Source organism: Bos indicus x Bos taurus, chromosome X (assembly GCF_003369695.1).
Source record: "Bos indicus x Bos taurus breed Angus x Brahman F1 hybrid chromosome X, Bos_hybrid_MaternalHap_v2.0, whole genome shotgun sequence".
NCBI classification, from domain to species: domain Eukaryota; kingdom Metazoa; phylum Chordata; class Mammalia; order Artiodactyla; family Bovidae; genus Bos; species Bos indicus x Bos taurus.
The window spans coordinates 18,138,658-18,155,412 of record NC_040105.1 but is presented as its reverse complement, the minus strand read 5'-3'; the positions used below and the strand labels follow the sequence as shown (position 1 = coordinate 18,155,412).

General features: G+C 37.9%; 1 protein-coding gene across 6 annotated transcripts in view; it reads left to right on the top strand.

Moving 5' to 3' along the window:
* Positions 1-16,755, top strand: part of RPS6KA3 (ribosomal protein S6 kinase A3) — a 111,561-nt gene that overhangs the window by 55,348 nt on the left and 39,458 nt on the right. For all 6 annotated transcript variants that reach the window (XM_027535117.1, XM_027535112.1, XM_027535114.1 and 3 more), the window contains one exon: positions 3,983-4,064. In XM_027535117.1, the coding sequence (XP_027390918.1) occupies positions 3,983-4,064 (82 nt within the window). The remainder of the gene's footprint in view (positions 1-3,982; positions 4,065-16,755) is intronic.

Sequence of the window (16,755 nt, the reverse complement as noted above, 5' to 3'; positions counted from 1 at the left end):
GATCCTGTAGCACGGTACCTAGCATATAGTTCTGGAAAGAATTAATGAGTAAATAATGTCCTACCCTCATAAAGTAGTAGTGAGAATTAAATCATGTAAGCTCAAGCTCATAATATCTGCTATGAGATTGTATTATCATGTAATTTATTACAGATAAACCAAAATAGATGGACTTATTTCAGTATATTATATTTTCAGGGAACATAATATTGAAGTTTCCAGGAGTTAGCATGCTTCTCCCTTTATTTCTTTAAGAGTAACTTAAATACCTTACTAAAAATAGCAAACATTAAATATAGGGCGTCTCCTTTCTTACTCATCCTCAAAAGCCAATCTAAGCCAAGGAAACAGGGATGACCTGTCACAGCCTAGAATAGCTTCATGGGGGAGTTAGAAAGGTCAGAAATGCTGGTGGGAGAAGATCCAATGGCATCTTGGACTGCTGCTGCTACTGCTATGCTTGACTGGTGACCTGCCAGAGGCAGCGGAATAAGAGGGCCCTGAGCAGAAGCACAGAACTGAGTTCAGTTCAGTCGCTCAGTCGTATCTGACTCTTTGCGACCCCATGAATCGCAGCACGCCAGGCCTCCCTGTCCATCACCAACTCCCAGAGTTCACTCAAACTCATGTCCATCAAGTCGGTGGTGCCATCCAGTCATCTCATCCTCTGTCGTCCCCTTCTCCTCCTGCCCCCAATCCCTCCCAGTTTCAGAGTCTTTTCCAATGAGTCAGCTCTTCGCATGAGGTGGCCAAAGTATTGGAGTTTCAGCTTTAGCATCAGTCCTTCCGAAGAACAACCAGTCCTTTCGAATGGACTGGTTGGGTCTCCTTGCAGTCCAAGGGACTCTCAAGAGTCTTCTCCAACACCACAGCTCAAAAGCATCAATTCTTCGGTGCTCAGCTTTCTTCACAGTCCAACTCTCACATCCATACATGACCACTGGAAAAACCATAGCCTTGACTAAATGGACCTTTGTTGGCAAAGTAATGTCTCTGCTTTTGAATATGCTATCTAGGTTGGTCATAACTTTCCTTCCAAGGAGTAAGCGTCTTTTAATTTCATGGCTGCAGTCACCATCTGCAGTGATTTTGGAGCCCAGAAAAATAAAGTCTGACACTGTTTCCACTGTTTCCCCATCTATTTCCCATGAAGTGATGGGACCAGATGCCATGATCTTCGTTTTCTGAATGTTGAACTTTAAGCCAACTTTTTCGCTGAAACTGGGTAGCTGGCCCAATTCTTATCCTGATGTCACCACTGTGACTAAGTGAACTGTTTCATCTCTCAAAGCCCTAGCTTGGGCAGCTATAAAATAGACATTGCTTAGTAGGCCTGCTTCCCAAAATTATCATGAATGATGCATTACAAATCCTTGTGAAAGTCATTTGCAAAAACTAAGATGTGCTGAAAGGTATGAAGAGGGTGCTTTCAAAGAAGGGTGAAGAAAGCTTGCAACCCATGAAGACAATATTTCTTGTAGAATGGCCCAAAGAAACTTGATTAGGGACTCTTAAGAATAAATATAAATATCATATAAATCCTCACTATCCCTACCTAATTAGAATTTATTTCAGATCAGAAATACTCATAATCTCTGACTGCCTTTAATATTTGAACATCATTCCTTCTTAGGAACCACCCTGACTGAGAATACACTTTTTCTCCCCAAGTTGGCTCACTGCTAGCTGGCTGAAAGAAAGTTTCACCAGTGAAGGGGGACAAGGGGAAAGATTTAGGCAGAGAAGCATACCCTGCATCAGGGTTTCTGTGTACACTGTGGCACTTTTCAGTGAGGTCATTGCCCATTGTCTTTGGAAAAATTTCTCAAAGTGAGGAACTCTGCCTTGCACCAGAATCAGTTGAATGAATCAGTTTTTGATTTTGTGCTAATAGTCTACTGTGCTGATGCAGATAATTGAGAGCTGACCCTAGAATTATTCCTTGATTATAGTTGTGTCTCTTCTTAGCATCTGTGGCAGCTCAATAGCACTGCTAGGAAAGAATGGGTAGGAGAAAAAAGAAGTCTGTTAAAAGAATGGGTAGGAGAAAAAAGAAGTCTGTTAAAAGTCTGTTTAAACAGACTTTAGCAAGTCTGTTTAAAAGTTTGATGGAAAAGATCATGAAACTCATGGTCAAAATGAGTAGAGGGGATATATTGATAGTTTTGTATTAGCCATGTTATAGTATGACCGTGTGGAGAAGGCAGTGGCACCCCACTCCATTACTCTTGCCTGGAGAATCCCATGGACGAAGGAGCCTGGTAGGCTGCAGTCCATGGGGTTGCTAAGAGTCGGACACGACTGAGCGACTTCACTTTCACTTTTCACTTTCATGCGTTGGAGAAGGAAATAGCAACCCACTCCAGTGTTCTTGCCTGGAGAATCCCAGGGACAGAAGAGCTTAGTGGGCTGCCATCTATGGGGTCGCACAGAGTTGGACATGACTGAAGCGACTTAGCAGCAGCAGCAGCAGCAGTATGACTGTGAGTTATTTAGAGCAGGCTTTATTCATTTTGCATAAATCTCACACTGAATTTTGGAAATATTTGGAAAATCAAGAAGCTCAGTTACATACCTGGGAATTGTATTCTTAATATTTAGGTTATATGTGTATATTTTATTTTTAAAAGATGGGGAAGCAGGGTTCTGACTTAGCTTACATTAAGTATTTATGAGTAGGCTTCTTCAGTATAAGTGTTTTAAATTGTTCTGCCCAAGTCAAAACTGCAGTGAGATATCACCTCACACCAGTCAGAATGGCCATCAATAAAAAGTCTACAAATTGTAAATGCTGGACAGGGTGTGGAAAAAAGGTAACCCTCCTACACTGTTGGTGGCAGTGTAAATTGGTACAGCCACTATGGATGTTCCCTAAAAAACTAAAAATAGAGTTTCCATATGATCCAGCAATCTCACTCCTGGACATACATCCAGAGAAAACTGATTCGAAAAGATACATGTACCCCAGTGTTCATAGCAGCATTATTTACATAGCCAAGACATGGAAGCAACCTAAATGTCCATCAGTAGATGAACGGATAAAGAAGATGTGGTGTGTATACACAATGTAATATTACTTGGCCATACAGAAGAATAAAACGAATGCCATTTGCAGCAACATGGATGGACTTAAAGATTATCATACTAAGTGAAGTAAGTCAGAAAGAGAAAGGCAAATATCCTATGATGTCACGTACATGTGGAATCTAAAATATGATACAAATGACCTTATTTACAAAACAGAAACAGACTCACAGGCATAGAAACAAAGTTATGGTTACCAAAGAGGAAAGAGGATAAGGGAGGGATAGAATAGAAGTTTGGGATTAGCAGATAGAAACTACTATATATAAAATAGATAAACAACAAAGTCCTACTATATAGCATAGGGAACTATATCCAATATCCTGTTGTAAACCAAAATGAAAAAGAATGAATATATAAATGGAATCACTTTGCTGTACACCAGAAACTAACACATTGTAAATCAAGTATACTTCAATTTAAAAATAAAAATAAATTGCTCTGCCCAGTAAATGAGAAATTGCGGCAGTTTTTATATAGAAAAGACTATTCAACAGAATTGAATCAGCAGAAAATTATGGTTAACGGGAACTCCTGTATAACAATTTTTATGGAATCAGAATTTTTGTTCTGTTAAAAGCAGAGTAGTTACCACCTGTGTTATACTTTAAACATGTTAGACTGATTGCTACATGTTTTAAAGATTTTTCCTTGTCTTACATGTTATTTGATCTTCAGGGAATTGGCAAATAACAATAAGAAATGTGTTCACTTATATTGACACCTAAAGTTATAAGCACTGTTTACAATTCATTGTGTTTATAATTGATAGAGTTTGAGGAAAATAGTTAATGTACCAGAATCTTTCTAATAAGCTGTATTACAATAGGAGTCTTATTTTAGCAATAGCATAGTTTGTGATACTTTGTAAAACTTACTTTCTCTTATTTAAATACAGGTTTTCTTAGTCAAAAAAATCTCAGGCTCTGATGCTAGACAGCTTTACGCCATGAAAGTACTGAAGAAGGCCACACTGAAAGGTAAGTGCTACTGCAGTTTGTAGTGTTCGTGTAGTATGAACAGACGAAAAATCTCAATTGATCTCATATGATTTCTCAGCCAGTTACTTAAATTCTGAATCTGTTCCTATTACTGTCTTTAAATTTAGACTTTGTTTTAGTGGATTTTTTCCTACAAGACTAGGACTCATATGACTAGTGATAATGGGAGTTGCCATGTTTTGAAAGAAGTATGACAAATTTTTCTTGGGTTTTAGGCAAATAGAAGTTTAGAATATTAAAACTAGGTTTGATACGTTTACCAGTTCATATTAGTATTTTAATATTTTAAAAATGTACTAATTAATTTATGACACACAATAGCTTTTATTCTAAGGACTTTAACATTTTGACTTCTGGTCTGCAAATTGGTTCTTGTAGGTAAACAGTCTCTTAGAAAAAATTGTACCTAGATTTCAAAATACTTAAATCTTCCTTTTTAAAAGTAGTATTGGGTTTTTTTTTTTACCACATAACCTCTAATTGTTTTATGTGTTGATTCCTAACATCTCTTTTTCCTCTTCAAGTTTATCTGTATTTTCTAAAGGTTTTAAAATATTCTGGAAGGAATATTTATGATGATCAATTACTATTTCTGATGTTATTCTTCCCAATTAGTAACTCACGCTGGATTTTGCCATCATTTCAAGAAATTTCATCTTCTTCTAAAAATACCATCCATTGCTTCTGTTCTTTTGCTCTTTCCTGAATGTATTTTTTCTTTCCTATCTAGTGTCCACTTCCTGACCTACTACTCAGTTGATTCTTGCTGGGACCAGGGCATTAAAATTATATCCTTAGTGTCCTACTCTGTGTCACTATTTTTTATAACTTCATACTCAGGAATCCCATGTTATACAGCTACATCTGTTGTTTGGTCATCCAGTTGTTTCTGACTCTTTGTGACCCCATGGACTGCAGCATGCCAGCCTCCTTGTTACTCACCATCTCCCGAAGTTTGCTTCGGGGTTGATTTCCTTTAAGATTGGCTTGTTTGACTTCCTTGCTGTCCAGGGGACTCTCAGAAGTCTTCTCCAGCTTATTTAAGAGAGTTCATTTACAGAAGCAACAGAAGTAGTTTGTTTTCATGTATATAACAGCACTTGTGTTGTGCATAATATATATAAAGGAAACAATGAAACTCTGAGAAACCTAAAAGATATTAGGAAAGGAAAAACATGCCCAATTTCTTTTAGAGAAGGCTAATAAGATTCTCAGTATTCCACTAGTCATCTAGTTAGCTCCATATCCTCAAGATTCCTGTTGCGTTTTCCTTGAAATATTCAAAATTTCACTTGAAAACATATGCCTCAAAGAGTATTCTAAAAGAGAAGAAGAAAGGAACAAGCTTTATCAGGCTTAAAGCTTATTAAAGCAGTAATGCTGCTAAGTCACTTCAGTTGTGTCCAATTCTGCGCGACCCCATAGATGGAAGCCCACCAGGCTCCGCCATCCCTGGGATTCTCTAGGCAAGAACACTGGAGTGGGTTGCCATTTCCTTCTCCAGTGCATGAAAGTGAAAAGTGAAAGTGAAGTCGCTCAGTTGTATCCGACTCTTCGAGACCCCATGGACTGCAGCCCACCAGGCTCCTCCGTCCATGGGATTTTCCAGGCAAGGGTACTGGAGTGGGGTGCCATTGCCTTCTCTGAAAGCAGTAATAATTCAATGTATTTTGAGGGGGAAATAATATAGGTATATAAACCAGTGGGACAAAATAGTACAGAAGTATTATATATTAAAGTTTAATGTATTTGTTACAAAAATATTAATTGCTGTGCTGTATGACAAAGCATATGTCCAGAAAATGAGAAGTTTAATACTGATTTTATAAATTTTGCTTGAAATCCTTCTGAACAACCTGGAAAAAAGTTAGTCTTCTCTTAAACCATATACCATAGTAAACAACAATCTAACTGAATTTTACAATTTAACACATCCTAGAAAACTTGTGAAGAAATGTTGAGCAAATCACAAATTATAAGCAGATTGACAATACAAAAATTATTGGCCCTTCATATAATGAAAAGTAGTATAAATAGGAAATCAGGAGATAATTTGCCTTAGATATCACAAAATAGTAATATATAAGGAATTTACTAAAAGACTCCTACTGGCCAAATCTAGGACAGTTTAAACATTGCAGTAATTAATGATAGTGATCGATTACAACCCACTGAATAAAGAATCCATGGGTTAATCCATAAAATAATTCATGGAGAACAACAGAAAGCTCTTTCTTACAGTAGAATTCCAACTAATAAATGTAAAAGGAATGATTGGTTTAGGAGTTCCTAAGAAATAACACTACAACCTCCACCTACAGGGTTTTAGAATACATTTTATATAAGGGGACAAAATAAACCATATTTGGAAAGATGTCTCAGTTTTCTGATAAATGCATGTAAAATAATGAGTTTTTTCATATGATGGCAACATAAATTAGAAAGCTGTTTTGCATTAAGTATAGCAAGCCATTATTGCTGCTAAAGTAACCTGAGGAAATAATCTTAAAGGAAGATTTTGTGTACTTGTCATTTTTTCATTGCAACAGTATTTACAATATCAAGAATTTAAAATCTTATAAATATTGAAAAATAGAGGCCCGCCAGAGCCTGTTCAGGTCGACTGACCAGAGTCCGCGAATTCAACACTCCAAGCCCGTCCGGATGGCCCCGATCCCAGCTTTCTATCCTTTGAAAACACTAAGAATAATGTCCCTGCATCAGTTTTACTGGAAATAGAACTGCCTTATGATCCAGCAATCCCACTGCTGGGCATACACACTGAGGAAACCAGAAGGGAAAGAGACACGTGTACCCCAATGTTCATCGCAGCACTGTTTATAATAGCCAGGACATGGAAGCAACCTAGATGTCCATCAGCAGATGAATGGATAAGAAAGCTGTGGTACATATACACAATGGAGTATTACTCAGCCATTAAAAAGAATTCATTTGAATCAGTTCTAATGAGAAGGATGAAACAGGAGCCTATTATACAGAATGAAGTAAGCCAGAAAGAAAAACACCAATACAGTATACTAACACATATATATGGAATTTAGAAAGATGGTAACAATAACCCTGTATACAAGACAGCAGAAGAGACACTGATGTATAGAACAGTCTTATGGACTCTGTGGGAGAGGGAGAGGGTGGGAAGATTTGGGAGAATGGCATTGTAACATTTATACTATCATGTATGAAACAAGTCACCAGTCCAGGTTCAATGCACGATACTGGATGCTTGGGGCTGGTGCACTGGGATGACCCAGAGAGAGGGTATGGGGAGGGAGGAGGGTTCAGGATGGGGAAAACAGGTATACCTGTGGCGGATTCATTTCGATATTTGGCAAAACCAATACAATATTGTAAAGTTTAAAAATAAAATAAAAAATTAAAAAAAGAGCTAAAGGGGGAGGAGCCAAGATGGCGGAGGAGTAGGACGGGGAGAACACTTTCTCCCCCACAAATTCATCAAAAGAGCATTTAAACGTCGAGTAAATTCCACAAAACAACTTCTGAATGCCGGCAGAGGACATCAGGCACCCAGAAAAGCAACCCAACTCTTCGAAAGGAGGTAGGAAAAAATATTAAAGACAAAAAAAAAGAGACAAAAGAGGGAGGGGCGGAGTTCCGTCCCGGGAAGGGAATCTTAAAAAGAGAGAAGTTTCCAAACACCAGGAAACCTTGTCACTGCCGAATCTGTTCTGAGCAGAGGGCAACATAACAGGGAGAAAAAATAAACAAACAATTAAAACGCGCAGATTGCGAGCCCTAGGGTAACTCCCCCAGCGGAGAAGCAGCGCAGACGCCTGCATCTGCCATTAGCAAGCGGGGGCTGGGCAGGGAGGCGCGGTGCGGGCTGCATCGCTGAGAGTAAGAATCTGGCCTGAATACCCTGAGCGCTATCTGAGCGAAATAATTTGGGCTAGCAAACCAGACTGTGGGATATCTACCACGCGTAAAGCCAGCCCTAACCTAAGACCGCCAGGCCCGCGCACGGAACAAAGGACTGAACAGAGATAGCCGGCTGCAGACCTTCCCCCTCCGGTGACAGGCAGCCAGAGCCGGAAGGGGGCAATCGCAGCCCCAGAGAGACATTATCTATAAAACTGTAAGCAGGCTTCTTTGCTAACTAAAACTTCTTGGGGGTCTGGACGGTCAACATCTGCCTGAGAAGGTGCGCCGGTTTTACACCCAGATAACCGAGTGGCGGGGAGGCGATAAGTCACAGCATTGGCGCTCGCCAAACACCTCATCACCTGAGCTGCTCGGACCTGGGAAGAGCACAAAACGCAGGCCCAACTGAGTCTGCGCCTCTGAGGACTACCCGAGTGCCTGAACCTGAGCGGCTTGGACCTGGGAGGTGCATGCAACCCAGGGCCGGCCTCGGATTGTTGCCGGCGGAACAACCTAGAGCCCGAGCAGTGTGGGCAGGGTGGCTACACGCGCCGTGAGCGGAGGCAGACCCAGGGTGGCTGAGGCACTGCGAGCCCACGCCAGTGTTATTTGTTTGCAGCATCCCTCCCTCCCCACAGTGCGACTGAACAAGTAAGCCTAAAAAAAAAAAAAAGTGTCCTCTACCGTCCCCTTTGTGTCAGGGCGGAAACCAGATACTGAAGAGACTAGCAAACAGAAGAAGATATAACAGAGGGAAACGCCTTGGAAGCTACTGGCAATAGATCAAAACCCTGTGGTTACTACGGACTACATAGGAAGGGGCCTATAGATCTTGAGAAATATAAGTCTGACCAAGGAACTAGCCAAAAATGAACTGAACCCACAACACCCACAACAAAACCAAGAAAGTCCTAGATGTATTTTTATTATTTTTACGATCATTCTTTTTTTTTAATTAAAAAAAATTTTAAGTCCTCTATTGTTCCTTTAATTTTCACTTCTATAACCTATTACTTTGCAAAAAAAAAAAAAAGACCCTATTTTTTTCTTCTTCAGCAAACTTCATATATATATATTTTATAATTTTTTGACCTTTTTTTTTCCTTCTTTTCTTTAACATTGTATTTTTGAAATTCCAAATGCTACTCTAGATTTTTAATTTTCACTTTTTGGTATATGTTATCAATTTTGTACCTATAGTTTTTTTTATATAATTTCTGTGACTTTTTTTTTTTATTCTTCTCTGTTTCTTTCTCTTCTTCTTTTATATAACATTGTATATCTGAAATTCCAAACTCTACTCTAGATTTTTAATTTTTGCTTTTTGCTATTAGTTATCAATTTTGTACCTGTACTTTCTTTATAATTTTCGCAACCTTTGTTTGTTCATTTTTTTCTCTTTCTTTTCCTTCTTCTTTTCTTTAACATTGTATTTTTGAAATTCCAAACTCTACTCTAGATTTTTAATTTTTGCTTTTATGTATTTGTTACCAATTTTGTACCTTTCAGAACCCAATCTTCAGGACCCATTTTTCACTAGGGAGCGAGATTACTGGCTTGACTGCTCTCTCTCCCTTTGGACTCTCCTTTTTCTCCACCAGGTCGCCTGTGTCTCCTCCCTAACCCCTCTCTACTCTACCCAACTCTGTGAATTTCTGTGTGTTCCAGACGGTGGAGAACACTTAGGGAACTGATTACTGGCTGGGTCTGTCTCCCTCCTTTTCATTCCCCCCTTTTATCCTTCTGGCCACCTCTGTCACCTTCCTCCTCCTTCTCTTCTCTGTATAACTCCGTGAACATCTCTGAGTGGTCCAGTTGTGGAGTGCACATAAGGAAGTGACTACTGGCTTGCCCACTCTCTCCACTATTGATTCACCTCATCTCATTTGGGTCACCTCTAACTCCCTCCTCCCTCTTCTCTTCTCCATGTAACCCTGTGAACCTCTCTGAGTGACCCTCACAATAGAGAAACTTTTCATCTTTAATGTAGATGTTTTATCAATGGTGCTCTATAGAAGGAGAAGTTTTGAAACTACTGTAAAAATAAGACCGATAACCGGAAGCAGGAGACTTAAGTCCAAACCCTGACTCCAGGGAACTCCTGACTCCAAGGAACATTAATTGACAGGAGCTCATCAAATGCCTCCATACCGACACTGAAACCAAGCACCACACAAGGGCCAATAAGTTCCAGGGCAAGACATACCAAGCAAATTCTCCAGCAACAAAGGAACACAGCCCTGAGCTTCAAGATACAGGCTGCCCAAAGTCACCCCAAAACTATAGACATTTCATAACTCATTACTGGACATTTCATTGCACTCCAGAGAGAAGAAATACAGCTCCACCCACCAGAACACCGACACAAGCTTCCCTAACCAGGAAACCTTGACAAGCCACCTGTACAAACCCACACACAGTGAGGAAACGCCACAATAAGGAGAACTCCACAAACTGCCAGAATACAGAAAGGACACCCCAAACTCAGCAATTTAAACAAGATGAAGAGACAGAGGAATACTCAGCAGATAAAGGAACAGGATAAATGCCCACCAAACCAAACAAAAGAGGAAGAGATAGGGAATCTACCTGATAAAGAATTCCAAATAATGATAGTGAAATTGATCCAAAATCTTGAAACTAAAATGGAATCACAGATAAATAGCCTGGAGACAAGGATTGAGAAGATGCAAGAAAGGTTTAACAAGGACCTAGAAGAAATAAAAAAGAGTCAATATATAATGAATAATGCAATAAATGAAATTAAAAACACTCTGGAGGCAACAAATAGTAGAATAACAGAGGCAGAAGATAAGATTAGTGAATTAGAAGATAGAATGGTAGAAATAAATGAATCAGAGAGGATAAAAGAAAAACGAATTAAAAGAAATGAGGACAATCTCAGAGACCTCCAGGACAATATTAAACACTACAACATTCGAATCATAGGGGTTCCAGAAGAAGAAGACAAAAAGAAAGACCATGAGAAAATACTTGAGGAGATAATAGTGGAAAACTTCCCTAAAATGGGGAAGGAAATAATCACCCAAGTCCAAGAAACCCAGGGAGTCCCAAACAGGATAAACCCAAGGAGAAACACCCCAAGACACATATTAATCAAATTAACAAAGATCAAACACAAAGAACAAATATTAAAAGCAGCAAGGGAAAAACAACAAATAACACACAAGGGAATTCCCATTAGGATAACAGCTGATCTTTCAATAGAAACTCTTCAAGCCAGGAGGGAATGGCAAGACATACTTAAAATGATGAAAGAAAATAACCTACAGCCCAGATTATTGTACCCAGCAAGGATCTCATTCAAGTATGAAGGAGAAATCAAAAGCTTTTCAGACAAGCAAAAGCTGAGAGATTTCTGCACCACCAAACCAGCTCTCCAACAAATACTAAAGGATATTCTCTAGACAGGAAACACAAAAACAGTGTATAAACTCGAACCCAAAACAATAAAGTAAATGGCAGTGGGATCATACTTATCAGTAATTACCTTAAACGTAAATGGGTTGAATGCCCCAACCGAAAGACAAAGACTGGCTGAATGGATACAAAAACAAGACCCCTACATATGTTGTCTACAAGAGACCCACCTCAAAACAGGGGACACATACAGACTGAAAGTGAAGGGCTGGAAAAAGATTTTCCATGCAAATAGGGACCAAAAGAAAGCAGGAGTAGCAATACTCATATCAGATAAAATAGACTTTAAAACAAAGGCTGTGAAAAGAGACAAAGAAGGTCACTACATAATGATCAAAGGATCAATCCAAGAAGAAGATATAACAATTATATATGCACCCAACACGGGAGCACCACAGTACGTAAGACAAATGCTAACAACTATGAAAGGAGAAATTAACAATAACACATTAATAGTGGGAGATTTTAATACCCCACTTACACCTATGGATAGATCAACTAAACAGAAAATTAACAAGGAAACACAAACTTTAAATGATACAATAGACCAGTTAGACCTAATTGATATCTATAGGACATTTCATCCCAAAACAATGAATTTCACCTTTTTCTCAAGTGCACATGGAACCTTCTCCAGGATAGATCACATCCTGGGTCATAAAGCTAGCCTTGGTAAATTCAAAAAAATAGAAATCATTCCAAGCATTTTTTCTGACCACAATGCAGTAAGATTAGATCTCAATTACAGGAAAAAAACTACTAAAAATTCCAACATATGGAGGCTGAACAACACGCTGCTGAATAACCAACAAATCACAGAAGAAATCAAAAAAGAAATCAAAATTTGCATAGAAACGAATGAAAATGAAAACACAACAACCCAAAACCTGTGGGACACAGTAAAAGCAGTCCTAAGGGGAAAGTTCATAGCAATACAGGCACACCTCAAGAAACAAGAAAAAAGTCAAATAAATAACCTAACTCTGCACCTAAAGCAACTAGAAAAGGAAGAAATGAAGAACCCCAGGGTTAGTAGAAGGAAAGAAATCTTAAAAATTAGGGCAGAAATAAATGCAAAAGAAACAAAAGAGACCATAGCAAAAATCAACAAAGCCAAAAGCTGGTTCTTTGAAAGGATAAATAAAATTGACAAACCATTAGCCAGACTCATCAAGAAACAAAGGGAGAAAAATCAACAAAATTAGAAACGAAAATGGAGAGATCACAACAGACAGCACAGAAATACAAAGGATCATAAGAGACTACTATCAACAATTATATGCCAATAAAATGGACAACGTGGAAGAAATGGACAAATTCTTAGAAAAGTACAACTTTCCAAAACTTGACCAGGAAGAAATAGAAAATCTTAACAGACCCATCACAAGCACGGAAATTGAAACTGTAATCAAAAATCTTCCAGCAAACAAAAGCCCCTGTCCAGACGGCTTCACAGCTGAATTCTACCAAAAATTTAGAGAAGAGCTAACACCTATCCTGCTCAAACTCTTCCAGAAAATTGCAGAGGAAGGTAAACTTCCAAACTCATTCTATGAGGCCACCATCACCCTAATACCAAAACCTGACAAAGATCCCACAAAAAAAGAAAACTACAGGCCAATATCACTGATGAACATAGATGCAAAAATCCTTAACAAAATTCTAGCAATCAGAATCCAACAACACATTAAAAAGATCATACACCATGACCAAGTGGGCTTTATCCCAGGGATGCAAGGATTCTTCAATATCCGCAAATCAATCAATGTAATACACCACATTAACAAATTGAAAAATAAAAACCATATGATTATCTCAATAGATGCAGAGAAAGCCTTTGACAAAATTCAACATCCATTTATGATAAAAACTCTCCAGAAAGCAGGAATAGAAGGAACATACCTCAACATAATAAAAGCTATATATGACAAACCCACAGCAAACATTATCCTCAATGGTGAAAAATTGAAAGCATTTCCTCTAAAGTCAGGAACAAGACAAGGGTGCCCACTTTCACCATTACTATTCAACATAGTTTTGGAAGTTTTGGCCACAGCAATCAGAGCAGAAAAAGAAATAAAAGGGATCCAAATTGGAAAAGAAGAAGTAAAACTCTCACTATTTGCAGATGTCATGATCCTCTACATAGAAAACCCTAAAGATTCCACCAGAAAATTACTAGAAATAATCAATGACTATAGTAAAGTTGCAGGATATAAAATCAACACACAGAAATCCCTTGCATTCCTATACACTAATAATGAGAAAACAGAAAGAGAAATTAAGGAAATAATTCCATTCACCATTGCAACGGAAAGAATAAAATACTTAGGAATATATCTACCTAAAGAAACTAAAGACCTATATATAGAAAACTATAAAACACTGGTGAAAGAAATCAAAGAGGACACTAATAGATGGAGAAATATACCATGTTCATGGATTGGAAGAATCAATATAGTGAAAATGAGTATACTACCCAAAGCAATTTATAGATTCAACGCAATCCCTATCAAGCTACCAACAGTATTCTTCACAGAGCTAGAACAAATAATTTCACAATTTGTATGGAAATACAAAAAACCTTGAATAGCCAAAGCGATCTTGAGAAAGAAGAATGGAACTGGAGGAATCAAGCTACCTGACTTCAGGCTCTACTACAAAGCCACAGTTATCAAGACAGTATGGTACTGGCACAAAGACAGAAATATAGATCAATGGAACAAAATAGAAAGCCCAGAGATAAATCCACACACATATGGACACCTTATCTTTGACAAAGGAGGCAAGAATATACAATGGATTAAAGACAATCTCTTTAACAAGTGGTGCTGGGAAATCTGGTCAACCACTTGTAAAAGAATGAAACTAGACCACTTTCTAACACCATACACAAAAATAAACTCAAAATGGATTAAAGATCTAAACGTAAGACCAGAAACTATAAAACTCCTAGAGGAGAATATAGGCAAAACACTCTCTGACATACATCACAGCAGGATCCTCTATGACCCACCTCCCAGAATATTGGAAATAAAATCAAAAATAAACAAATGGGACCTAATTAACCTTAAAAGCTTCTGCACATCAAAGGAAACTATTAGCAAGGTGAAAAGACAGCCTTCAGAATGGGAGAAAATAATTGCAAATGAAGCAACTGACAAACAACTAATCTCAAAAATATACAAGCAACTCCTACAGCTCAACTCCAGAAAAATAAACGACCCAATCAAAAAATGGGCCAAAGAACTAAATAGACATTTCTCCAAAGAAGACATACAGATGGCTAACAAACACATGAAAAGATGCTCAACATCACTCATTATCAGAGAAATACAAATCAAAACCACCATGAGGTACCATTTCACACCAGTCAGAATGGCTGCCATCCAAAAGTCTACAAATAATAAATGCTGGAGAGGGTGTGGAGAAAAGGGAACCCTCTTACACTGTTGGTGGGAACGCAAACTAGTACAGCCACTATGGAGAACAGTGTGGAGATTCCTTAAAAAACTGGAAATAGAACTGCCTTATGATCCAGCAATCCCACTGCTGGGCATACACACTGAGGAAACCAGAAGGGAAAGAGACACGTGTACCCCAATGTTCATCGCAGCACTGTTTATAATAGCCAGGACATGGAAGCAACCTAGATGTCCATCAGCAGATGAATGGATAAGAAAGCTGTGGTACATATACACAATGGAGTAATTCTCAGCCATTAAAAAGAATACATTTGAATCAGTTCTAATGAGGTGGATGAAACTGGAGCCTATTATACAGAGTGAAGTAAGCCAGAAGGAAAAACATAAATACAGTATACTAACGCATATATATGGAATTTAGAAAGATGGTAACAATAACCCAGTGTACAAGACAGCAAAAGAGACACTGATGTATAGAACAGTCTTATGGACTCTGTGTGAGAGGGAGAGGGTGGGAAGATTTGGGAGAATGACATTGAAACATGTAAAATATCATGTAAGAAACGAGTTGCCAGTCCAGGTTCGATGCACGATACTGGATGCTTGGGGCTAGTGCACTGGGACGACCCAGAGGGATGGTATGGGGAGGGAGGAGGGAGGAGGGTTCAGGATGGGGAACACATGTATACCTGTGGTGGATTCATTTCGATATTTGGCAAAACTAATACAATTATGTAAAGTTTAAAAATAAAATTAAATTTAAAAAAATAAAAAATAAAAAAAAGCAAAAAAAAAATGTAGTTTGGCAAGGAAAAAAAAGAAAAATAGAGAACTATTTATAAAATTATGGTATACCACTTAATAGAATATTATTTAAATGAACTATTTCAAATGTGAGCATAAAGATGAATGTAATAAAAATTTGCAAGTGAACATTATAACAAATTTGTCTACCTAAAGTATAAAGATATAAGCTATAGAAGAGACCATAGAAAAGTGAAGATACTTGACATATTGGAATTGTAGGTTGCTGGTGTGTTCTTAAATTTAATTTTTATTTTTCTCAAAGTAATCTGCATATAGAGTCTTATAAAATATCAGTGCTTTTCCTATCCTCCTCCCTATCCCACTTCTTGACCCTCAGAGACAATGACTTCAATCTCTTTAGCCACTACTTATGCCTTTTACCTCTACATTCAGTATTCTTTTTTTTTTTCTTTGCCCAATTTTATTTTATTTTTTTGTGTGATGATGTGTCTTTTATTTTTTTAATTTAAATTTATTTATTTTGGAGGCTAATTACTTTACAGTGGGGAACATGTGTATGCCTGTGGTGGATTTATGTTGATGTGTGGCAGAACCAATACGATATTGTAAAGTACATTCAGTATTCTTGTAATTCTTTGCCCATTTTCATTAGAGGACATAGTCTTTTGACTTCCTACCATAGAAGTTTTGGATTTAGTTCTTTTATACTACCATCTACACACAAGTTGCCTTTTCATGTCCTCCTAGTAATATTTCCATGATGCTTTATAAAAGCTGTTCCTTACTGAGCCAGATAGTATACTGAAGTCACATATCCTTCACATCTTTGCTGATTAGATCTCCTTTCCTAAATTCTGTATCTACCTTTTTCTGAGTTTGCTTTATAGTTTTGGTGGAATACATCTTCTAGGAGGTACTTCAGAAAGGTTGGACAGTAAATTTTTTTACAACTTTACATGTCTGACAATGCCTTTATTTTACCCCCTCACAATTTATAATTTGACTAGATATAAAAATTCTAGATCAAAAATAATTTTCCCTCAGAAATTTGGAGACATTGTTTCTATTGTCTTCCAGTTTCCTATGTTGCAGTTATGAAATTTATTGCCATTCTGGTTCCCAGTCTGTGTGTAAGC